Consider the following 26,245-nt stretch of genomic DNA (forward strand, 5'->3'; position numbering starts at 1 on the left):
CTGGGGCTCGGTGGGGCTGAGGCTCTCTCTGTGTGGGACTGAGGAGCGGTCGTCTGCTCCGCCGCACTCACTGCACCGGAAGAGGCGGGTAGAAGGCATGGACATGCATGCACTGCCCTGTCTCTGTGCTCAGAAGCGTTTTTAAATCCTGCGGAGATTACTTGAACTCTTCATGTTGACAATATGACTCCGTTTCATATTCCCTCATAAACACAACAAAAGAGGAGACCTTTGACAGTTTTTGATGGTAAGCGAGCGTTTATCCCTGCTAACTATAAAGCGTAGCCAGTATGCTAACCTGCTATGAGACTGCAGAAAGCACAACTAATATAGCTGTTGTTGTTTTTTTTAATCATTTATTACTAACATGGAATTTTATTTAGGTATCCTAACTCAATGCACAACTTGTACGATTCCCTCGTCATACCTGCACATAAGGGTGTTGGCTACCTTTCTGATCGCTGGGGCGATATTGCTCTACTAGCTCAGTGACGTAAGGAAACTTAGCATGTATGATAGCTTACGTAAACATTGGCATTATTTGACAGTAGTCTTCCTGGTTCACTCGTAATAAGTAGCAAGTTGACAGTCCTCGCGTGATGACATCCATGAGTTGGTAGTACCTACGTGTCCTGTGTTTATGCTCTCCGTGGTTTATGAAGCTGTTTGTCATAATACAATGTCGAGCATAATACAACAAGAAAGTCAGCAACCCTTTCTCAGTCTGAAAACAACAGCTTTTGTTGCAATAGCTGACCTGTGGCGTCTTTTAGTAACGTTGGGCAGGGGTTTACCACACTGGAACCAAATTTTGCGCTAGCATTAGCATGGCCCATTGCTACTGTTAAATTGACCCGTGCCTTGTTGTTATAATCGCTGTTATAAATACTGGCGTACTCTTATCACCCAAAACACCTAAACTGCTCAAAGTTGTGGCATTGTGTGGAACCTTATCGGTGTGTCATCAAAGCTAATCGTTTGCCTTCACTGTATTTTGAGTACCATAGATATATTTTCAGGTAAATATGATGTCTGCATCGTTTATTTTCTGTATCACTTTTGTTAAGAATCAAGAAGAAATATGCAAAAAATACAAGGGTGATAATATTTACAGTTTTTGGCTGTTGATTAAGGTGTGGATCATTTTCTCAGAGTATTTGTACTGTTGTAAATGTATCTTCTCTGTATTACACTTAGAGGTCCATGTGGTGAAGAACTACTGTACATGAAAATACTGCATACTGTCAATGTACGTATGTATGCGAAAAGGGTTGTGAAAGGCTGTTTTTTAATTTGCTTCATCGTTTCATAATGTCAAATAGTTTCCGTGTGCATGGAATTACCAATTGACTGAGGTGTATCTATAAAACTATCAAATGAAACTTTACCAGTGTCATTCAACAAAGAATGTTTTTAAGGATTAAGTGTAAGTCCAGCAGTGAGTGATTGCATTCATTTTTACAGTGTCCTGAAAAAGCTTTTAGAATTCTCCACGTTTCAGCATAAAATAACTATATATATTTTTTCTCTCCAAAATGACACAGATGAAAAACAGGATCTGCATTAATGTATAGGTTTTCATATTTTTAATGATGTTTGCATACAATGACAGAAGGGGGGGAGGAATACATGATTAATATCTGCCCCCCCGGAAGCAATAACTTCAACCAGGTAACTATAACCATATATTAGCAGATCAGCCTGGCACATTGATCAGGATCAATCTTTGACCATTTCTCATTCAGTGTTTTTGCAGTGGGATGTTTGGTATAACTCACTGCCTTGACCTCTCCAGAATGTTTCTTTTGTTCTTCTGAAACCATTCTGAAGTTGATTTACTTGCGTGTTTTGGATGATTGTCCTGTTGCAACATCCATCCTATTTTTAGCATCAGCTGTCTGACAGGTTGCCTCAAGTTTTCCTGCAAAACATTCTGATACATTTTTGAATATATTTTTCCATTAGTGATTGCAAATTGGCAAGTCCCTAAGTAATTAGCAAAGCATCCCCAAACCATGATGCATCCTTCCACTATGCTTGGGATGAGGTTTTGATATTGTTGAGCTGTTCCATTTTTCCTCCACACGTGACATTGTGTATTCCTCTCAAATTCAATTTTTATCAGTCCACAGAATACTTTACTGGTACTTCTGTCGAGTACCTTTTTTTGCCAACATTACATATGCAGCAAGGTTTTTTTTTGTTTTTTTTTAAGGACAGCCGTGGCTTCCTCCATGGAGTCCTCCCATGAACACCATTCTTGGCCACCGTTTTACATATAGTAGCTTAGGGGTGTCATGATTTCTTGTCTTTAAATAGATGAGATCATTTTGCTGCTGCCATGTTATTCAGTGAAGATTAGTGAGCCATTCCCAGAAGATGCTTCACAAGCCTAAGACATGGACATTACATATATAAGCAATGAGCTCTTATGTTTAGGGTCATGACTTGTTTATATCCTCTGTAAAGCAGTAGAGTGTGATACCTTCACTTTTGCCCTCTGGCATTGTTGCTGACGTCACTACTATTTTGGGGTCTTACGTTCTGGTCTTTTACTCAAATCTAAACTGGAGATCTTAATCTAAAACTAAATGTTTGCCATCATCTCATCTGCTGTCCCCACCCCCCCATCGGTTTATGTATCTGTTATGTAGTAATCCCGTGATCACAAAAATTGTTGTACTGGCTACAGCCGATGGTTTTGCTTTAGCCCTGAATTATGTTTCATCTTTTCTCAATATTCCTAGTGTAGTGTACAGTGCACATGCAAAACCCAAATTGACATCTGAGTTTAGGGATTTATCGCTTTACTGTTTGAATAATCAATATAATAGCTCACGACCAGAAAAATGAAACCCCATTAATCACAATTGTTCCAAATACTCACAGGAATAGAGGGGGGATTTGTTCGATAAAATTTTGCTCATTTATCATTTGATCTTGAATGCATTTGTTTTCAGTCAGCAGTAAAAATAAGATAATTGTGCTCACTATTCCGATCCTTTCAGCTGTACATGTGTGATGGGAACAATTTCCACTTAAATCCTATTTCAAGTTTGCACTGTGATTGGGGGGCAACCAGTCAAGATCACCCTTTGCCCTGAGTCACTTGTATGTTATACCCTGATTTACACGCAACACTAACATCTTGCATTATGTGATTCACATTTCCAGGATTGATGGCTCCAGAGTGACGTGCCATGGCGTTAATGATCCCGCCAGTAAAACTCAAATGGTTGGAGCACCTAAACAGCTCATGGATCACAGAGGACAGCGAGTCGATAGCCACGCGAGAGGGTGTTTCTGTCCTCTACTCGAAGCTCTTGGCCAACAAGGAGGTTGTACTGCTACCCCAGCAGGTGCTATGTCTAAAGGGTCCCCAACTGCCCGACTTTGAGCGTGAGTCCCTCTCCAGCGATGAACAGGAGCACTACTTGGATGCTCTCCTGGGCAGCCAATTGGCCTTGGCCAAGATGGTCTGCTCGGACTCTCCTTTTGCTGCTGCCCTGCGAAAGCGTGTCTTGGTTCTTCAACGTATATTCTATGCACTTTCCAACAAGTACCACGACAAGGGAAAGGTCAAGCAGCAGCAGCACTCTCCAGAGAACAACTCAGGCTCCAGTGATCTGCACTGTGTCAGTGAGCGGCCTCGCTCTAGCACCGATGCACTCATTGAGATGGGCGTTCGCACCGGCCTCAGCCTTCTGTTTGCGCTGCTGCGACAGAGCTGGATGATGCCTCCTCCACCAAGCCCTTGTGGGGGACCCGGTGCCAACTTAAACTTGTGCAATGATGTCATCCGTACGGCCATCGATGTAGTTAGTTCCCTGCCACCCCTTTCTCTGGCCAATGAGAGTAAGATCCCTTCAATGGGCCTGGACTGTCTGGCCCAGGTCACAACGTTTCTCAAAGGAGTTACTATGCCAAACTCTGGGGCAGATATTTTAGGTCGCCGGCTAGCTTCAGAGTTACTGCTAGGACTCGCCTCCCAGAGGGGTTCCCTTCGCTACTTGCTCGAATGGATTGAGATGGCACTGGCAGCATCAGCTGTGCTTAGTACTATGGAACATAGTAAAGTGCTACAGAGCCAGGAGGGTCTCATTGGCTACGATTGTTTCATGAACATCCTAATGCAGATGAGACGCTCATTGGTAAGTAAATTAATAGGTAGAATAAATGTTTTGTGGCTTTAGTGTGTTGTAACCCCTCTACTGATAAGCAGTGAAGTGGGAGTTAGCCATATTTGTTCAAACAATCATTAGGACTTGACAGAAGTATAGTGACGCCACTTCGCGCTTCACCTATTGCGGCTTCACTATTTCGCGGCTTTGTACGTGTCGGGAGAACGGCGTTTAAATACACGCTGATAGCACGGGGAAGGCTGTGAGCAATGTGCTGACCGAGGACTAGCGCCGGGGGTATAGGAGGAGATCACGTGATAATATTATGTGTTCTTTTATTTACTGTACAAGTACAATGCATGTACAGAACAGTGTGGGAATGGTTACTAAGGGAATGGGAAAGGTTTAAGTAGCGTAAAAGTATTGGGGAGGGTTTAGAAAACCTTAATATAGTGTATAGGACCACAATGCAACAGGAGATTCATGCGCTACTGTGACTCACTTTGGTTTCGCTCAGCATGATCTCTCTCGGGTTAGTGTAGTGTGTTAATCCTGAATGGTGGATACTTTGCATTGCTTGACAAGTAAACCAACGGTTAAAATAAACCTGCAATACAACTTTACCCTCTAGCGACCAACAATAAACACTATGTGCTGTTAGATTCAATCGAGTTGTGTGTGATTACATACATAAATACATATACGGTTTCTATTTTGTGGATCTTCGATTATTGCGGGTGGTTCTGGAATGGATTTCTCCAAATAAACCAGGGATCACTGTACTTGATAAATATCTGTGAACAAAAATCTGATGGTTCTGTGCCCATCTTGTCTTCACATTTATAATGCAAGAATTCACCTCACCTGAGGAAAAACAACCAATCATTGACAGAAATTGTCAAGCCTTTGTTGTAAACTCATTGCAGGGATACCTATAATGCCTCACAAAAATATTCTTTAAACCAAATAGCATTTAGTGTTATAGTTGGTCTCTATCAGGAATTAGGTGTTTTTCTTGCGTAAAAAGGTAACACGTCAGCACAAAGTCGTTGGGGTGTATCGGTTCGTGTGTGACAAATGATGATGACGTTTGCGTCTAGGGCTGTGACTATCGAATAGTTTTAGAATGAATTCTATCAAATAATCAGATACAATCTTATTTTGCATTGAAGTGTATTACAAAAGCATTATTTGCCCAATTACTGTTTCCCGTTTAATTTGTGTTTAGGGTTAGGTATTGTTAAGTGATAAAACACAACTGAACAAAAAGTAAGCTATGTCACACAAGAGGGACTATTGTTGTACTCACCAGCCTTTTTGAATTTGATTCAGTTCCTGGTTTGGTCATTGTTTCTCAAAGTAAAAACAGATGTTGCAAAGTTCCCATTTTGATTACACACCAATGATAATACGTCTGCTTTCATGAAAAACTATAAAAATCAGAATAATGACTGTTGATAGTCTGAAATTAGAGCACTGGGAAGTTTAAAGTTAAACAATGTTCTAAATGATTACCGTATTTTTAAAATCAGATTTTTAATCCAAATCAAATCATTCTCCATTTTATCTTTTTTATTTCAACTTCAGATGCAACAAATGACTTTATAATCACAAAATAATGATCCATAGTCTTTTTGATTCATGATTCATAGTCTTCAGCAGGCCACTTATGCTTGATTTCATGACACAATGCTTCGGGCCAGTTTGAATTTAGGAGTTTAGTCCATATTTAAGGCGCACTAGACTATAAGGCGCACTGTCGGCTTTTGAGAATATTTTAGGTTTTTAGGTGCGCCTTATAGTCCGGAAAATACGGTACTTGAGTATTAAAATTGTTGTTTTATTGGGTGGTGTGCCGTTCTTTATATCCAATTTAAGCCATAAAATCTGGCCAGAAATGAACGATCATTATTTATCATGTGCTACTGTCAAGTCATAATGACTTTTAGCAAATACTACAAATTATTATTTATTATATTATTATATATATTGTTTATATATATTATTATTTATTTTAAATTGAAAAGCCTCTTTAAGCTACGCCATTTGTCAACCACTACAATTGAGTTGCCCCGTTTACTCAGATTAGAACTGGACAGTATAACCTTGTTTGTTAGCGTGATAAGATCCATATAATCATAAAATGTCATCTGTGAATTTGATCATTCAGGGCTCTTCGGCAGATCGCAGTCAATGGAGGGAACCTACACGGAACCCTGATGGGCTTTGTTCATTGTATGAGGCAGCACTCTGTCTTTTTGAAGAAGTAAGACAATATGTTTTTTTTTCTAATTCACCTGTCTATCACTGTGCATACATATATATTTACGGCCTGGACTCACCCCTATAATTTCCATTCGTCACTCGTGGCGACAGCGAATCACGTCCGAGTGGATCCGTTGTTTCGGAGAGGGTATAACCCTCATCTGTATTTCCCGGAAACTAAATAAAAAAATTGCCCTGACATTGCAGAAGACTTATGGTGCTTTATCTACACCATAACTTTTAAACTGCCAAACATTCAATTATTTGAAAACATATTAATATAATCAGCAGACAAATTGCTGCCGTTATATTCTAACTACGAGTTGTTGGTGTCGTCTGTTTTTTTCTTTTTCTAAATGTATAATCGTCCCACATTTTAGGTCTCTGATTCTTTCATTTAAATTAAAAAAGTAAAGCTCCTCCTAATTGGAGTGCAGCTCCTCTACCTTACTGAAAACTGTTCTGCAAAGAAAATTCCATTTGAACATACATACATAACATATATTCATTTATGTGTATGTATGAATCCAGCTTGCGTAGATTGTTTTGCAAAATTGTGATGCAATTTACTCTAGAAGTCTATTTGTAGGACATTCCCCTAATGGTAAAGTTTTTCTTCCAGGTATGTCGAATGGCATCCGACTACTCTCGCACTTGTGTTAGTCCAGACAGCATCCAGACTGGTGAAGCACCTGTAGTATCTGAAACCTGTGAGGTTTATGTGTGGGGAAGCAACAGCAGCCATCAACTCGTGGAGGGTACACAGGAAAAAATACTGCAACCTAAGCTGGCTCCCAGTTTTGCTGATGCGCAGACGGTAAGGCAAACATCCAATATTTACTCTGGTGCACTTTGTACACTCTTGACTTCTGCACTGACTTCTGGAGCTGAGTTAAATTTTGCTTCTCAGCTTCAGGGGTCATAAGGGCTGTTGGTCTGTCTTTGGAAGGGTTGCTTGCTACTTGCTTGCTTCAATACAATGTGGTGCTCTGTTTGTAATGACCCATTGCCCTGCTGTGATCATAAAAATAAAACTCTGTCCCCGTGTACCAGAGATGGGGACTCGAGTCACTGTGACTTGGACTCGAGTCGACTCGAGTTGCTATTTTGATGACTTGTGACTTGACAAAAAATAAAAAAACTCGACTTGGAAGTTAAAGACTCGGGATTTGACTTGACTAGGGACACGATGACTTGAATGACTTCAGTGCTATTTAGTTTATGTTTTCAGTTTGAATATAAAATTAATAATACATTTAAAAAAGTACCGTTTTTTTCCGTGTATAGTGCGCCCCCATGTATAGTACGCACCCCTAAAAATGGCATGCTGATGCTGGAAAAAAGCTTGTACCCATGTATAATACGCACCCAATTTTTATGAATTTTTTTAAAAATAAATTTTAATTTTTTTTTTTTTTTTTTTTTTAAGTCCCAATGATCGTCACACACGCAGGGAGGCAATGAGTCCCATTTTTATAGTCTTTGGTATGGTCTTAACTAGGCTGGATGTAATTTTTTTTGTTGGCGTTGATTTCTCCGACTGCCCGTAAACGCACCACCGCGCTCCGTGCGCGCACGGGACAGCAAACGAGCAGGTGATCGAGCAAGCCTTGTCTGATACGAGAGCATTGCGGTCGCATGGAGCGTGTTTGAATTGAACAGGAGAGAAGAAAGGAACAAGGCAAAGTGTTGTGAAATAAAATATTACCTGTAATACGGATTTAGGTAGAGAACTGAACTCTCGCTCTTTATATAGCTGACGTGTCTTGCGCATCCGTTCTGCGCATCTGTAATGGCGGCCTCCGTATGATATCCCGTTTGCGTGTGTGCGAGAGCGAGAGAGAGCGAGAGAGAGAGCGTGCGAGAGAACGCTCAACCGTAGCGCGCCGCCGACCGCCCAACTGCACCGCGCTGGTTGATTATTGTGACAGAGCCGTCGCTGAAATTTAGAAGATATTTTTAAAGTCCTGATGTACTTTCTAAAATTTAAGTGGACCTCAGTGCGCACTGCGCAGGGAGCTTAATTTGGTGCGGTCGCGCAACCGCAGCGCGCCGGGCGCTCACTGTCGCATTGCTTAAAGAGCGCCTTTGTGTTTTAGGATGAACAGCAGAGACCAAAGGAACAAGGCAAAGTGTTGTGAAATCAAATATTACCTGTAATACGCATTTTGTTATTTGCTGATTGAAACTGCTAATTAAACTGTGAATTGAAACTAATAGGAAGAAAACAACTCTCGCTCTTTATATAGCTGACGTGTCTTGCGCATCCGTTCTGTGCATTTTATTTCACAACACTTTGCCTTTCCTCTCTGCTGTTCACTTCAAACACGCTCCATGCGACCGCAATGCTCTCGTATCAGACGCTTGCTTGATCACCTGCTCGTTTGCTGTCCCGTGCGCGCACGGAGCGCGGTGGTGCGTTTACGGGCAGTCGGAGAAATCAACGCCAACAAAAAAAATTACATCCAGCCTAGTTAAGACCATACCAAAGACTATAAAAATGGGACCCATTGCCTCCCTACGTGTGTGACGATCATTGGGACTTAAAAAAAAAAAAAAAAAAAAAAGATTTAAAAAAAAAAAATTACAAATTTTTTTGTACCCATGTATAATGCGCACCCCAGATTTTAGGACAATAAATTAGTTAAATTTTGCGTACTATACACGGAAAAAAACGGTAATATCGATAACACAGTAGGAGCGCAGGCTGAGAATGGCGTTGTCATGATTGGATCGCTACCCTGTCAATCAATCAGTCGTGCCCTCTCTACCTAAATAACGTGTTTATTGGAGAATCATGCCACTTTATATCAGACATGCACAAACATTTATGACGGCAAAGGACGGACAGCACAGTGCAAGATATGCAACAGAAACATTTCAGACAGCCAGACGACAACTTCAAAGTTTGTCTGTCAGGGTTTTCCAGATTATCTTGATCGTATGATTATGTTGGAATGTAACCTGTAATGAATAACCTAGCTAGATTAGTTTTATGCTTATGTTGGAATGTAACCTGTAATAACGTATCCTACACAACGTCGTAAAACACCCCCTGCAATGCTTTGACTGGAGGTCAAGGGCTTCAACTCCATCCAGTCCACTCTCACCCCCACCCTGTTTCTTATTAATAAAAATGCTCTTGCAAGAGGCCAGAGACAGACCTCATTCGATCATCGCTGTACGCACAGCGACGAATGGCTCTCCGTTTGCAAATGCTTAAAAAGAGCATACTGCCTCCCGTGTGGTTCTTGCAAGATAAGTTCGAGTGAGCACCACTCTAACATTGTCCATTTGAAGTTTATAGAGCTCTGGTGTCTCCAGATGTTACAGATGAAACATAAAATGTTTCTAATGCTCCTTAATGTGTTTCTTCTTTCAGATTTTTTTCAGATTATTTTTTCATATTTGCAACTCAAATGTGTCAGACACTGTCGGCAGACGTTCATTTGTTTAGATTGAGCTGTCAATCATTGTATGATGTAATTTCTTTTTTGTTTGATTCCATGGTGTATTTTACTGAATATCAGTAATTACAGTGCAAATCCAAATTATTGTCATATTTTTTAAACAGGTTAGACACATTGGACAATGATGGTTACTTAAAGTTACTTATATCTTGTCTTTTCACGTTACTAAAATCAGATTCTGGGGGTAAAATTGCAATAATAAGGTGACTTGACTTGGACTTGACTTGACCTATTTAAGGACTTGAGTTGGACTTGACTTGACCTATTTAAGGACTTGACTTGATTTGCCCAAGAAAAAAATGACTTGGGACTTACTTGAGACTTGAAGGTTAAGACTCACTTGAGACTTGCACATGTGTGACTTGGTCCCATCTCTGCCATGTACTGTGAAGCTAAGTTTGTTTCTTCAGATGACAAAATTCCGTACAAACATGATACCCCCCCCAGCCCTGCTAGCAAGAGCTCAGCGGATGGAGCCACTGAAGGGAAAGCGCAATCTTCCTTAACTTCTTATAGGGTTAGGGTTACTATAGACAGTATGTAGAATCTTGTGCCATGTAGTGGTGAACTAATATGTGAATACCAGAACTTAAGTTTGAAGTGCGTGCATTTTGAAGCATGTGCTTTGTTGCCACAAAGAGACCACATGTTGCTAGCCTACCACCAATTTCTGCAACAGAGGTTCAATCAAAATGTCTTCAGCTCGGCGGCCTAGTGGTAGAGAGTCTGCCCTGAGACTGGAAGGTTGTGGGTTCAAACCCCGGCCGGGTCATACCAAAGACTATAAAAAGGGGACCCATAGCCTCCCTGCTTGGCACTCAGCATTAAGGGTTGGAATTGGGGGGTTAGATCACCAAATGATTCCCGAGCGCGGCACCGCTACTGCTTACTGCTCCGCTACTGCTTACTGCTCCGCTACTGCTTACTGCTCCGCTACTGCTTACTGCTCCGCTCTCCCCCAGGGGATGGATTAAAATCACATGAGGATGGGTTAAATGCAGAGGACAAATTTCACCACACCCAGATGTGTGTTTGACGATGATCTTTGGGGGACCTTTTCATAAACGACTCATAGTATTCACTCAAGTGAAGAAGTGGATTGCGTTTGTTACACATGCTGTAATCATTGATCCAACAAGTTTGTGATGAGGTGATTGTTCATATGTTTTCATGCTAAATACATTCACTGAATTTTCCTGAACAGATTGAGGCAGGCCAATACTGCACTTTTGTAATCTCTTCTGATGGTTCTGTGCGAGCTTGTGGGAAGGGAAGCTACGGCCGCCTAGGCCTCGGGGACTCCAACAACCAGTCCACACTGAAGAAGTTGACCTTTGAACCCCACCGTGCCATCAAAAAGGTGTCGTCATCCAAGGGCTCGGATGGCCACACCCTGGCCTTCACTACGGAAGGTGAAATGTTCAGCTGGGGTGATGGCGATTACGGCAAGCTGGGTCACGGGAACAGCTCGACACAGAAATACCCAAAACTTATCCAAGGACCGTTACAAGGAAAGGTAGGCCAGTTTCAGCCAGTTTACTTCAGTTTTAGCGACAAATTTAATTCCATTACATATTGAAATTACCATCCTGCCTTCCCTCTCGATCACTTCCTGGATTCCTGTACTGATTCAAATGCAAGTACAGTACATAATAGATGCTACATAAAATTACAGATTATATTGTATTTTGTTTTGAGCTGCATTCTATAATAGTTCCTGTGACATGAAAGAAAAGTAAACCAACTTGTGTATGGTGACCAGCATTGATAAAGATATGTGAAGCTTTTTTCTTTTTTTACATGAGGTGGTGGTATGTGTATCTGCTGGCTACAGACACAGTGCTGCAGTCAGTGAAGATGGAGAGCTGTATACATGGGGGGAAGGTGATTTTGGAAGATTGGGTATGTCATTTATCTGAAACACACATTTAGAGAAGATGTTTTCCAACAACAGCTGCAAGTACACCACACATTATTGCAGCAGAAATAACACAGCACATTTGATTTCTTCGGGTTGGGCTTTATGTCTTCTTGTATTGATTGCTTAACTTACATTTTTCATTAGAATTTTTAGATTTTTAATAGCTTTGCATTACGTTTCTCTAAACGTTTAACAAGTTTGTTTCGGCTAGGTTTTGTTATGCCATTAGACGACAGAAATATAGCCCGCTAACGAGTTGATAGACGTGTCGCAGACAAACGTAGTGTGTCGTAGCCGATTTTGAGTTGCCTTGACGTGTCGTGAAGTGTCAAACCGACGGAGAGTAGCTGCTCATCTACGAAGGTTTCATTGTGGATTGATGCACAAGAACAGCTCAGCTGTTGTTTTTCTATCAGAGCTACATTTTTTTCAGAAAATTCCCTGTACCTGTAAAACTGTCATATGTTAGAACAGTGGTTCCCAAACTTTTGCAGGCTGGCGCCCCCTTTGGCTCCCCAGTGAATTCCTAGCGCCCCCCTCCTACCCCCCCTACCCCCCCCAACCTTTTTTGCGCCACGGACCGGTTACATGTCAGAAATATTTTCGCGGACCGGCATTTATATAAATAAATAATACATTTATATAAATAAATAAATAATACATTTATAATATCATTACCATTACGTTGAATTAGTGGGAGCACTGAGTTTGTTTCTCAGAAACGAGCCGGTCCCATCTAGACGTAATCGGAGACAATGACACCCGAAGTGATTTAAGGTTTGTCTTTTATTGCAGGTTGCTTGGTCTCCATGTGTTGAAGCAGTTTTGAATGCTTCACTGCCTGGTTAGTTAGCCTGTCGCCACATATTAGCTTTGCGGGCTCGACTGGGGAAACATGTCACGTGACCGGGACGAGCGTCTTGACCTGAATTAATTGATCGTCGATAAAAAAAAAATTTCTGTGCGGCTTGGCGGCCCGGTACCAAGTGACCCACGGACCGGTACCGGGCCGCGGCCCGGTGGTTGGGGACCATTGCCCTAACCAGCTCAACACAACACAACACGGCGCGTTCTGGCGAGTCCCCAATTTCATGTTGACTTGAACTCAAGATGATGTTGACCGCCAGAATGCGGTTTTTATTATAAGATAAAATTCTGAACATTACAAGCTTGAAATTACAAACGTGAGCTTTTGCTTTTGTAGCTATGCTGTCGTATCTGACTGGGCCAGAGCGGCGTGCGTGTTGTGTACAAATCGACTGCCGCCCCCCTACCGCCCCCCTACCGCCCCTTTCTTCCTCACCGCCCCCCCAGAGCTTTCCACCGCCCCCAGGGGGGCGGTACCGCCCACTTTGGGAACCACTGTGTTAGAAGTATGAATTTAACGATACAATCATAAACAAATATTTTTTTACGCAGATATTCCTGTCTGGCATTAATAGTGGTGGAAGAGAATGGTACTTGCCTTGTATAATACAGTCCATGATTTTGTCTCTTTTAAATGCAGGTCATGGTGACAGCAACAGCCGAAACATTCCCACCTTGGTCAAAGACATCAGCAATGTGGGAGAAGTGTCATGTGGTAGCTCTCATACAATTGCACTGTCAAAGGATGGCCGTACTGTTTGGTCGTTTGGAGGAGGAGATAATGGTGTGTAAAAACACTTACCGTATTGTCCGAACTATAAGTCGCTCTGGAGTACAAGTCGCACCAACCATAAATGCATAATAAAGAAGGAAAATACATATGTAAGTCGCACTGGAGTATAAGTTTTAGAGGAGATTTATTTGATGAAATCCAACACCAAGAACAGACATGTCATCTTGATAGGCAATTTAAAATAAAAATAGAATGGAGGCAACTAGGGGTGTAAATTGCGAGTTTTGTCACAATACGATATCATATCGATACAATGACACACTATACGATATTTGCCGATATCTTAAAGCCTGCTGTGATTCATTCACGATACATCACGATATAGTGCTCTACGATCGATATAGAACAATATCCTGATTTATAACAATTCATACGCAAAATCAACAAGGTACTGCAAACTCTTTATTTAGGAAATTACAAAGTGCTTCCAAACGAATGACTTGAAGCCCAAAGGCGAGCGAATTTCCTCGTCTTCTTGGACACTAGCCATAGCACCAGCCCAGGAGCCGCGTAGTTGTCGGCTCCCCTTTCACGTGCCTGCTCTGCTCACAACACAACACGCCGCGCACTACTCCTGGAAAGAGGAAGCAAGCAACAATGAACTGGCTTTCAAAATAAAGTCGCGTCTAATGTCCGAGGTCAAAAACGGGCGATATAGATCGATGTTTACGTTTAGCATTGATGCCAACAAATCGTAGAGCATTATATCGATTAATCGATGTGTATCGATGAATCGTTACACCCCTAGAGGCAACAACAGGCTGAATAATTGTACGGTATGCTAATGTTACACGACACATACGTAAACAACGAACTGAGAATGTGCCTGGTATATTAACATAACATATTAAGAGGTATTCAGACAGCTAGAGCATAAAAAAATATGCTAACAAGTTTACCAAACCCTCCGTGTCACTCTTAATCACTTAATCCAATGAAATCTTCCTCATCTGTGTCACTTTTAAACAACTCCACAAACTCCGGAGGTAGAAGATACGGCGCTTCCTCTTCTACGTCGCTTACTTTGGACTCATCAACACAATCATCAACACAGGCCTAGAGCACCCTCTTGCGGTTTAGTGTAAAAAAAAAACATGTGAAATTATATCATAATGTGTTAATAATTTCACACATAAATCGTTCCAGAGTATAAATCGCACCCCCAGCCAAACTATGGGAAAAAAAACAGCGCCTTATAGTCCGGAAAATACAGTACTTTGTAGTAATTGGATACTATAAACAAATCCTTTGCATGAGGAATACATTTATTATTAAAATCTAAATTGTTTTTCCGCAGGGAAACTTGGCCATGGTGACACTAATCGTGTTTACAAACCAAAAGTGGTAGAAGCCTTACAAGGGATGTTCGTCAGAAAAGTGTGTGCTGGAAGCCAGTCGTCTCTTGCCTTAACTTCAACTGGACAGGTAATGTGGACATACAGTGGGGATAATAGGTTCTTGTTCAAATCAGCCTAAGCTTACAATGTTTCTTTTGAGCAACAAAATCACCAACATGGGTGTAAAGTTTTTTTTTTAAATGTTTGTTACGAGCATCGCTCAAAAATGACTCAATTGATTTCCACAGAATTTCGTGAAGGTTTGTGAAATGGGCCTTAAAACCATTTAACAATCGTACTAAAAATACAACTAACATTGTGATGCACAAAAATGGCAGCTGTTGCCACCAAAAGGTCTGGTTGAAGTCTTTGAGCTATTACAGGCCAAGACATCCAGTCCTGTGAAAAAATGTTTGCCGTCTTCTCGAATTCTTACTTTTTTCGCTTGTTCATCATGTGCCAATGTTCCTTGGCGTCACTGTGATCATAGGTGTATGCCTGGGGTTGTGGAGCTTGCCTGGGTTGTGGGTCCTCAGAGGCAACAGCACTCAGACCAAAACTTATCGAGGAATTGGCTACCACCAGGGTGGTGGACATCTCCATAGGGGACAGCCACTGTTTGGCCCTGTCGCATGGTATGTGTGAAGCAATACGAAATCCAAACACCATATTCAGATAATTGAGCCTTTTGAATGCACTTAAATGATATAAAATAAATTCACTGTAATACAGGAGCGTCTCTGGAAATTAAACTTTGTTCCTGTTCTTCATTCCAACCGACATCTATAGACAATGAAGTATATGCATGGGGGAACAACTCCATGGGCCAGTGTGGCCAGGGAAACTCCACAGGACCAATCACAAAGCCTAAAAAGATTATAGGCTTGGATGGGGTGACTGTGCAGCAGATTTCAGCAGGAACTTCCCATAGTCTGGCCTGGACAGCTCTTCCCAGAGACAGGTGGGCTAAGAACTTTTTGTACCTTTTTTGTATTTACTCATGTTGGAGCATTTCTACCCATTCCTGTCAAAAAGTGAGGAGCCGGCCCCTGCAGACTAAACACACGTTCATTTTCTCAGAGCAGCGCCCCCTGCAACTTGAGTTTACTCGTGGCCGTTCTGATTTTGGTGCATCAAATAAACTATAAAAAGTTTTTACGTAGCCCCTGCAATGGGCTCAAGTACTAATCATTGACTTTTGGTACACTGAAGGAGTATTTTCTATGTAGTTTTGAGATGTCCTACTTTGTGAGTGGTCACAAGGCGCACCTCGAGTCTACTGACGAACATGAGTATAGCGGCTGCAAAGTTTTTGTAAACTCAGCAGCGTCTTACTTCTGGGTTAGAACAAGACCCATTAATATACCTCACATTTTGTAAGACATTAGATCACCATTTTGCCAAAGCAAATATCTAATCATATGTACACCTATAATTGACTTTGGGGTATGGTAAGTGTTCATAACACAATACCTCAGGTCTGCACTTTAATTAATTTAATTGTATAGCATGCTGACGCTCCTGACCTGTCAGTTTGTGGTTTATTAGACTTGGTTCTCTTTTGGGTTTTATTTGCATTTGCTGACTCTCCGCCTGAAATTCATGACAAATGTGTTTTTTGCACTTAAGGCAAGTGGTAGCCTGGCACAGACCCTATTGTGTCGACCTCGAGGAAAGCACCTTTTCGCACTTACGCTCCTTCCTTGACCACTATTGTGATGGTATCAACAGTGAAGTTCCTCCTCTCCCCTTCCCTTCATCTAGGTAAATATGATTTAACCTCAATCAGACAAATAGTCTTGACATACTCTTGTAGGGAAGTTACTCTTCTAGATTTTATTTTGTGCCTGTGGTTTTCTCCTGCCTTACACATGCTATCGCTAACAAGATAAGGAAAATGGCTCTACCACGCTCTATTTTACAGTTATATTGTGTGTACTGTGATTTGCGGCTATATAAACGAAAATTTGAGGAACACATTTTTAATAATATAGACCCTCCTCTGAAAAAAATTGTATTTTCAGGGAGCATCATAACTTTCTTAAGCTGTGCCTTCGGCTTTTATCCAATCATCTGGCTCTGGCACTTGCCGGGGGAGTAGCTACAAGTATTTTAGGTCGGCAAGCCAGGCCACTGCGGAATCTGCTCTTCAGACTGATGGACTCTTCTGTACCAGATGAGATTCAGGAGGTAAAACAAGATCAAAACATGAAATGTTTGTTTGTTTATTAATGTATATTTCAACAACTAACTATCTCTGACTACATTTACATGCAGTCAATTCTCAGGTTAAGCTCAAGATTGTATATCTCGTTTGCATACCTGAAAGGACAAATTCACTCACAAATTTAAATATCCCGATTGGAACAGCGACACACTTGGTCTTTTCCACCGTCAATACAACTCATTATATTCATGTCTGTTTCTCGCATACTCTTGCGCTCTCACTCTCGCTTTCTCACACGGGCTCTCTGATTGCTCTCTCGCAGTCTATCGTCAACACAGTTCTCCCAGAGTTTTCTACAATTCAACATATATAGCACTAATGATATTGAATTGGAGATATTTGAGGTGACTGGGGTCAAATGCTAAATTGACACACTTCTTAAGTCACTTACGATATCGATACACGTTTTAATCTTAAATCCTTTCATCATATTTGATACCGATTTATTTGCATTTTTCCTCATCAGGCAGTAATTGAGACACTTTCAGTGGGTGCAACCATGCTGCTGCCTCCACTAAGAGAGAGGATGGAGCTTCTTCATTCCTTGCTTCCTCAGGGTCCTGACAGATGGGAGAGTCTGTCCAAAGGACAGGTACCCTATGCTGCGTAATTCACAGATGGTTTGACACAAGTTGATGTCAACAAAAGACAGCAATAAGATGATCAAAGAAATATCATCTTTCGTTATAGCTCTTAACCAAGTTTGTCTATTGCCACAGAGAATGCAGCTTGACATCATCCTGACCAGTCTCCAAGACCACACGCATGTAGCCTCACTTCTAGGTTATAGCTCTCCTGCTGATGGTCCTGAGGCGCTTAGCTGTGGTCTGGGATTCACGGCATCCCCAGACCCAAATCACAGTGGCACAGCAGGCCATCCTGACACCCATCTAGCAGAAATCCTCATGAAGACACTCCTAAGGAATCTTGGCTTCTATACTGTAAGTAGTGGAGATGGTAGGGTATGTTTAACAAAGCTAGATTTCGTTAACGCGCAATAGAATACTGATATATATACGTATGACACTGTTCACCAAAAAAAAAGGATAATAAATTTCCACTTTTCTGACATTCGAATGAATTGTGGTTCAAGGCACATACTTGCCAACTCTGGCTTATGAGAAATAGGGATAATTTTATTTTTTTTCATCAGCATATCGGCCCAAGCAGGGGCATTGCTAGGCATAAAGCTCTACTGATGCAGAGGCCTTCTCATACAGTGGTTTGCCACCACAGGTCTGCAGCAGAGTACAAGTCTGTGGTCCATCCAGTACCAGATCGCAGAGATTAAGAAACACGCACGCATACACACAAATTGTGTAGCGGAGCATACAGCAAGGTTAATACGTTTTTGCAGAGGTAAACATTCCGACTCAGTGGTCCATCGTGGTCACACGGTTCATCCATTTTGCGTACAAAGGATGAGAAAGTTAAAGAACGGACGGACTGAGGACAGACAGAATTGGGTTTTTGTCCATCCGTGTAATTGTTGCCAACAGGTTGAAATGCCAACAGACCTCTCAGTCAATCTCTGACAAACGCCCATTTCACTGACGCCCAGTCTTTGTTATGCTACGTTTACTAGGTGGAAGAAATGAACTCACATGCAAATTCATGAATGCAGGGAAACACTGCGGTTGGCTGCGAGACTGCGAGCCGTGTCGCATCACATTCCCCAAAATGTAAATTGTTTACTTCACTGTAAATTTGTGAGATTGGCGGGAAGAGTGACTGATCCGAAACCAATACGGGAGATAACATTGAAATTTGGGAGTGTCCCACATGAATAGGGAAAGTTGGCAAGTACTTTGTGGTCAAGGTATCGCTTCTACCTGAAACAAACACAACGCCCCATTTGTGATCATTTGTTACTATGCAGGATCAGGCTTTTGGTGAGCTGGAGAAAAACAGTGACAAGTTGCAGCAGGACATGTCCTCCTCTGATAGCAGCCAACCAGCTCATCTCCACCAACTCCTTTGCTCCTTGCAGAAGCAACTATTAGCCTACTGCCACGTCAACCACGTAACTGAGGTATTAATACTCAACAATTTGCTTTTTTGCATTCTTTATGCCAGTGGTCCCCAAAAACTCCCCACTCTGTTGATTACCCTCCAAAGGGCAATATAAGTAAGGCTGGGTAATTACACAAGTCTTTCACTCTCTAGCATCAGCAGCAAGTTAGCAATATTTCCTTTACATCAGGGTTGTCCAAACTGGAGGTCTGCTGTCCCATTTGAATCAGGTATGTTGCAACAGGGACACATCTACGTATAACAGGCAGGACAGCGACTCTCCATTTCATACACGCATCTCTGTTAATATATTTTTCTGTCTTTGTATTGCCACTACAATTTAATTTTGTTTTGTTTTATTTTGAATTTTCTCCCTTGCTGCTGCCACACTTTTTCTTTACTATTCCTTATCTGCACATTCATCTCTTACGATTGTGTGCAGCCATGTATGTCTGACTGCCACCCTCTACTCAGCCGGGAAATGAAGAAAAAAATCCTCGTGAACTTCAAAGACCCTGCTGACAGGCTGGGTCTTTGCAAGCATCCATCAATATTGCTGTGGGACCCATGAATGAATGAACGAACGAACGAACGAACGAACGAACGAATGAATAGTTGTTTGTCTGTCCATGTATGCCCTGAGATTGGCTGACAACCAGTTTACTGTGTCCCTTGCTAACTGCTCAAAGTCAACTGGGATAGGCTATAGCATGCCCGCGACTCTCATGAGGAAAAGCGGTTCAAATAATGGTTGAATGGATCGACTTTGTAAACACGTGGATCTTAAAAATTGTCGACCCATGCTCAGTCTTAATGTGATTGGGTGAATAAGTTGTGGGATAGGGCCTGTGCAAACTAAGACAAAGTAGTGAGTGAGTCAGCAAGGTTGTCATCTATTAATCGTATTTGATCGTACTCGCGCTGACAAAAATTCTGAAATCATTTAACTCCTACTGTAAATAGGTTGGGACTTTTGGGTTGTGTACACATTTGAATAGTGCTCCTCACATCTGGTGCCATAAATATAGCAATAATGTTGTATGCATTTTGATTTTCCAGAACTCCAGCAGCGTTGCTCTGCTCCATAAGCATTTGCAACTTCTTCTACCTCACGCCACAGACATCTTCTCCCGTTCAGCCACTTTGATTAAAGAGAGTTCCTGGAATGGCAGTGTACACGAGAAGTTACAAGGTATAACGGAGTAATCAATTACTTTTAGAACTAGGTTGGAGCGAAAGTCAAGTCAAAAATGTTCTTTTTAATAATATGATCTGATATGTTCCACTAGTCCAAACATGGCTCTCTGATTACTATTGCATTGTGGAATATGAATTAAGCAGCAAAATCCACTCATTTTGCCCTCTTGGTCTCGACTAAAATTGACATCACTGTGCCTAATGGCTCGGCTTGCGAATGTTACATGATCAAACCTAGAAAAAAAGGTGAGCTGTGATTGGTTGTTACCGAGCACTTGGGCACTGTGATGTTGGTTAATAAAATTCATCTTCTCTTATTGACAATGGTTTTCCTTTTCCTGTTTTAAGACAATGTGGTAAAATGTTTCATTTACCTAGCTTCGGCTCGTTCTATCACCTTCCTCAGAAGTTCTCAGCTTAGCACTTGTTGTTTTTATCAGCTGATGTTTCTGTATGTCGCCTGGTGGTCTTTGGAGAAGTAAATACCAAGTGTGTGATAGCATAAAAGTTCCTTCATGCCTGTTGAACGTGTCCATACCCCATTTTCTGATTTCTATTGCTTCTTTGTTCCTGAGATATCTTCATTCGACAGCAAGGACAATATAGACCGACCCTGAGATGGATAAAATTGCTTGCATTTTGAGGCTTAATTCATATTCCACACACACTATATCACAGGTGTCAAACTCAAGGCCAGGGCATCAAATTTGTGTCATTACTAGAATTGCAAATTGTCTTCACTAAAAAAATCTTTTTAAAAAATATTTGACCAGTTCTTACTCGTCTGATTTGAAAACGTGTTGTTTGTCAGTTTGTTTTGTAGCTTTTACTGTCTATAATATGAGGTGCTCATACATTTATTTGGGTTGACAGTCATCATGGCCCTCCGAAAGAAGCTACCGTTTTTTTCCGTGTATAGTGCGCAAAATTTTACTAATTTATTGTCCTAAAATCCGGGGTGCGCATTATACATGGGTACAAAAAAAAAAAAAAAAAGTTTTTTTTTAAAAATTTTTTTTTTTTTTTTTTTTTTAAGTCCCAATGATCGTCACACACGCAGGGAGGCAATGGGTCCCATTTTTATAGTCTTTGGTATGGTCTTAACTAGGCTGGATGTAATTTTTTCTGTTGGCGTTGATTTCTCCGACTGCCCATAAACGCACCACCGCGCTTCGTGCGCGCACGGGACAGCAAACGAGCAGGTGATCGAGCAAGCGTCTGATACGAGAGCATTGCGGTCGCATGGAGCGTGTTTGAAGTGAACAGCAGAGAAGAAAGGCAAAGTCGGAGAAATCATCCATCCATCCATCCATTTTCTGTACCGCTTAGTCCCCACTGGGGTCGCGGGCGTGCTGGAGCCTATCCCAGCCGTCATCGGGCAGTAGGCGGGGGACACCCTGAACCGGTTGCCAGCCAATCGCAGGGCACACAGAGACAAACAACCATTTGCACTCACACTCACACCTAGGGACAATTTGGAATGTTCAATCAGCCTACCAAGCATGTTTTTGGGATGTGGGAGGAAACCGGAGTGCCCGGAGAAAACCCACACGGGCCCGGGGAGAACATGCAAACTCCACACAGGGAGGGCCGGAGGTGGAATCGAACCCGCACCCTCCTAACTGTGAGGCGGACGTGCTACCCAAGTGCGCCACCGAGCCGCCTCGGAGAAATCAACGCCAACAAAAAAAATTACATCCAGCCTAGTTAAGACCATACCAAAGACTATAAAAATGGGACCCATTGCCTCCCTGCGTGTGTGACGATCATTGGGACTTAAAAAAAAAAAAAAAAAAAAAATTAAAAATTTTTTTTAAAAAAAATTCATAAAAATTGGGTGCGTATTATACATGGGTACAAGCTTTTTTCCAGCATCAGCATGCCATTTTTAGGGGTGCGTACTATACATGGGGGCGCACTATACACGGAAAAAAACGGTATCACTATAATGTGTCCCGCGAAAAAAATGAGTTTGACACTCCTGCCCTACACTTTTCTAGAATTGTCTTAAAATAACGTCACTAGGAGTTTTATGAAATTAGACAATGTTTTGAAGCGCTCCAGAAATGTACTTATGAGCGTTCTTGATTTCAACGCATCTCTCTCCTTTCCAGATGTAATTTTTGTGTCAGCGGCAGGCAGTATGCTGTGCCAGATAACCAACTCATTGCTGCTTCTTCCTGTGTCTGTGGCGAGGCCTTTGCTAAGCTACCTCCTTGACCTGTTCCCTCCACTGGACCGGCTAAACAGGCTGTTGCCTGCTGCCTTCCCTCTGGAGGACCAGGAGCTGCAATGGCCTCTTCATGGTACAAAATTTCACCAGCTCATTTCATATGATCCACTTATATTGTACTGTTTATGGTAGGCCGAGCTTAAATACTGACTAATGTAGAATGCTCTTGCACTATCAAATAAGTCCTCAGAAGACACAGCACAAGATCGCTCGAGCGGTATGGCCCTGTCAACGTCACCCGTTCCAATATGGCGCCTGCATTAAAGGATAGAGAGGGGGATTATTTCGGCAAATACAAGACTAGACACAAAAATGGGGTCAACAAATATTGACAAATCTTTGCTTTACTCCCTTTCCCCAGCAAGACCTCAATGTGGGACCTCCATAGGTACATTTTAAGAGGCACGGTAGACATGTGTTTGCGTCGCAAAATATGGAATCCACCATGTGAACTGAAATAGCGTGTGTAACTAGCGTGAAATCATATATATTTTTTGTTTAACATTCCTTGAATTAAAATGTCATGCTTGACACACAACTTGGTCATCATAAAATAAAAACAAGTTTTTAAAAACTGTTAACATTGTAATATTCTGCAAACAAATTGAACTTTTGCGTCAATATACTCAAGTCGTCTCGTGTTAAGTATACAGTAAGTGACAGTAGTAGAATGTGAGTGCCACCTAATAGAAGCAATGAGGTAACAATCACAACCTATTGTTTTATGGCAACTTATCATCACTTTATGGACAGCATGGTACTCAATTAAACAGTGTTATGTTGCATTGAAACTGCCAGTTTATCTGTAACAACTATTATTGTACCTGATACATTTTACGGGTAGAATGGGGTTGTAATTGAACGGCTGTGATGTCACGAACAGGAAGTGGCTGCGACAGCTATTTTTCTCCACCAGAAATACATTCACACCAACAACAGCATAAATCTCAGTCACGTTTTATTTTATCCCTGCAGTATGTCTGCATTATTGTTAGCAGTGAAATAAAGTAAAGGGAAGGAAATAAAAACTCGAAGTGAGTCAGTGTTTGACCATGCAATTGGATCAAACCATTAGAGAACGACCACTACAAGCTAAAAAAATACAATTGTCTTAGTGTAATCTTTCTATTCAGCACAACTTTGCCTTCTCCAACTTCCTAGGTATGTCAGACTTTGCAGAGCCAGGTTCAGGAATGTCTCTTCCGCAGCCAGCACTCTCCTGGGTGTGGCTTGTTGACTTGGAGAGGACAGTAGCCTTACTGGTAGGTCGTTGTCTTGGTGGGATGCTGCAGGGCGCCCCTGCCTCTCTGGAGGAGCAGGATACTGCTTACTGGCTCAAAACACCTATTTTCAGCAATGGCTTGGAGATGAACATCCCACAGCTGGGTAAAGAGAGATCTACATTTATTCATTTACATATATTTTCTTGACTGGTAATCATCCTGTTTCTCTTAGCTGTGTTGCTACATTTAGTATTTTTCTATGCCAAATGATGATGATTATTATTATTTTTTACTTTGGTCCTTAAAGATGCTTCTATCAGCTCATTGCTGGAGGCTGCACTGTCGGACAATGAAGAACAGAAGCCTTTTGACTGTACAGTGCATCCTAACTTAAGTATCCTGGTAGATTTGGCTTTAGGCTCCTCCAAAGAACCTGCCAACAGCCTCTGGATCAGCATGCAAGACTATGCCATCAGCAAAGGTCTGTCAGATTAAACATGTCGTCACCTTCCTACTGTACAATAATGGCAATTGATGAATATAATGAATGTATAATAATATATTTATTATCATCCATGATGAATATATTCATTATGTCATTGTTTTTATTGGTGTTTTCTAAAAAAAATTAATAAATTAATAAATTAATAAATTAATAAATTAATAAATTAATAAATTAATAAATTAATAAATTAATAAAACGGGCCTGTTCCAAAAATCCTCACTGGTCTAATGCATCAAACTTTCTTTGGGGATATTGATATTTAAATCACAGTGATGTAAATTTGGAAGTGACAATATGTTGAATATTTATATTAAAAATAATCGTAGGGGCACAACCGCAATAAAACAATTCACTCCCAAAAGAAGTGAGCAAATTGTTTAAGACACTACTTTTTTGACCCATCTAACGTGATTGATGAATCCTAAGAGCCACATCATCCACAAGATGCAATTCTGAGGTTACCAAATCAAACCCCTCAAGATGATTCTTGTTTCTTTGTGTAAAATAATGTAACAAACATTTATTATATTAATTCACAATGCTGAAAATTCACAATTTATTAATATAATGAACACATTTGTGAAAGTGTTTTCTACCATGCACCACTTAAATTAATTTCAGAATGGTGTCTTTGAAGGTGAATCAATATGTTTGATGTCACTCGGCTTGTGGCTAATAGTCTGGGTCTTCTTGACTACTCAATTCACATCTCTGGTCTCAGTCGAGCAGACCAAAATACTCCCATACTGCTGACCTAAATGAGTTGGGAGGGTCCACAACTTCTGGATTCTTACCACTATTAGCCATGCTTATTCCTCTCCTCCTTTCCACTTCGCTTGGTTGAACTAGCATTAATAAGTTGTGGTAGCCACATATTCGAACCACTCTGGTCAAGTGCCTGTTATCGAAAAAAAGCAACATGCAATTAATTGGAAGAGAGCTGCTAAAGAAAAGCTTAGATGTAGGCTTATGTTTTTTTAATTAACCTAAAATAAAACAAATCATATTTTGTCACGTCTGTATTTTGGGTGGAGGCACAGAAGAGTTGTGTTACAGTTTAGCCATCCAAAGGTGACAAGTAGTGTGGTTTTGGTTTCAAATTCAATACATGTATTGGTACAAGCTTATAATGTGTTATTTCGAAAGCGTGTATCAGACTGTTACTCCTTGGCATTATTCAATCATCAAAATGTAGCCGGTTTAAAAAGGTTGATGACCTGAGACAATATGAATTTAGCTATAAGTGCATGTTAATGAAGCGATGTATCACATTGTGCTGACTGCGTTGTGCATTATTTTTGCAGATTGGGACAACGCTTCTCTTAGTAATGAATCCCTGTTAGACACTGTTTCCAGGTTTGTTTTAGCAGCTTTGTTGAAGCACACCGGGTTGCTCAAACAAGCACATGGAGAGGAAAGGTAATAAAAAAAAGATTGTGTTAAAGATAAGCCCAAAATAAATATATTTTGTATTGTCAAGTTCTTACATTTTGTCTTTCCTATAGAGACCAGCCATCAAAGTCCTTGGCAGAGATCTATCGCAGTGTTTATATCGTTCGAAATCGCCTGCTAGCATGCAAGAATATGGACTTCATTCAGACACGATCTTCATCTCGAGAGAGGAGAGTAAGTTGCCATCACACAGCTATATATTTCCTCATTAGCGTCTCTGAAATTACACGTTTGCGAGATCTCAGCTACGATCGAGTTTACCAGTACTCTGAATCGGGTGGATCGTCTTTTTGTCTTTGTGAATGTTCACTGAGTTACATATTAAAACAAAAGGTTGAAGACTAACATGTTATATTCTTAATCTGGTAAGATTTCAGACAATCAGGACTCTTTAGACATGGATCCACAAGAACATTCATTTACCCGCACCATTGATGAGGAGGCTGAACTGGAGGAGAGAGCTGACCGTGAGAGAGAAGAGGGCCATCAGGAGCAAGATGATGAAGACGAATACCGGGAACATGAAGTCATGACGGCTGGAAGTAAGAACACATTTATCATGATATTAAAATGCAAAACAGAATCATGAATCTGTTAGATTGTGAAATGCCACCAAATGAT

At 41.2% G+C, this 26,245-nt stretch overlaps 1 protein-coding gene across 7 annotated transcripts in view; it reads left to right on the plus strand.

Moving 5' to 3' along the window:
- Positions 1-55: 55 nt before the first annotated feature.
- The window catches only part of herc1 (HECT and RLD domain containing E3 ubiquitin protein ligase family member 1), an 87,521-nt gene continuing 61,331 nt past the window's right edge, over positions 56-26,245 (plus strand). For 6 of the 7 annotated variants that reach the window (XM_061277309.1, XM_061277315.1, XM_061277312.1 and 3 more), the window contains exons 1-22: positions 56-247; positions 3,175-4,151; positions 6,292-6,387; positions 7,009-7,203; positions 11,061-11,372; positions 11,662-11,758; positions 13,285-13,428; positions 14,735-14,862; positions 15,265-15,409; positions 15,564-15,735; positions 16,404-16,538; positions 16,799-16,964; positions 17,468-17,593; positions 17,721-17,942; positions 18,881-19,033; positions 20,074-20,206; positions 22,326-22,517; positions 23,606-23,830; positions 23,975-24,148; positions 25,477-25,591; positions 25,678-25,798; positions 25,995-26,166. In XM_061277309.1, the coding sequence (XP_061133293.1) occupies positions 3,201-4,151; positions 6,292-6,387; positions 7,009-7,203; positions 11,061-11,372; positions 11,662-11,758; positions 13,285-13,428; positions 14,735-14,862; positions 15,265-15,409; positions 15,564-15,735; positions 16,404-16,538; positions 16,799-16,964; positions 17,468-17,593; positions 17,721-17,942; positions 18,881-19,033; positions 20,074-20,206; positions 22,326-22,517; positions 23,606-23,830; positions 23,975-24,148; positions 25,477-25,591; positions 25,678-25,798; positions 25,995-26,166 (4,174 nt within the window). In that variant the 5' untranslated portion in view covers positions 56-247; positions 3,175-3,200. Of the gene's footprint in view, positions 248-1,197; positions 1,250-3,174; positions 4,152-6,291; positions 6,388-7,008; positions 7,204-11,060; positions 11,373-11,661; positions 11,759-13,284; positions 13,429-14,734; positions 14,863-15,264; positions 15,410-15,563; positions 15,736-16,403; positions 16,539-16,798; positions 16,965-17,467; positions 17,594-17,720; positions 17,943-18,880; positions 19,034-20,073; positions 20,207-22,325; positions 22,518-23,605; positions 23,831-23,974; positions 24,149-25,476; positions 25,592-25,677; positions 25,799-25,994; positions 26,167-26,245 lie in introns of all 7 variants that reach the window. The other variant, XM_061277311.1, reaches the window with a different exon arrangement.

Source organism: Syngnathus typhle, linkage group LG4 (genome assembly GCF_033458585.1).
Source record: "Syngnathus typhle isolate RoL2023-S1 ecotype Sweden linkage group LG4, RoL_Styp_1.0, whole genome shotgun sequence".
Taxonomy (NCBI): Eukaryota; Metazoa; Chordata; class Actinopteri; order Syngnathiformes; family Syngnathidae; genus Syngnathus; species Syngnathus typhle.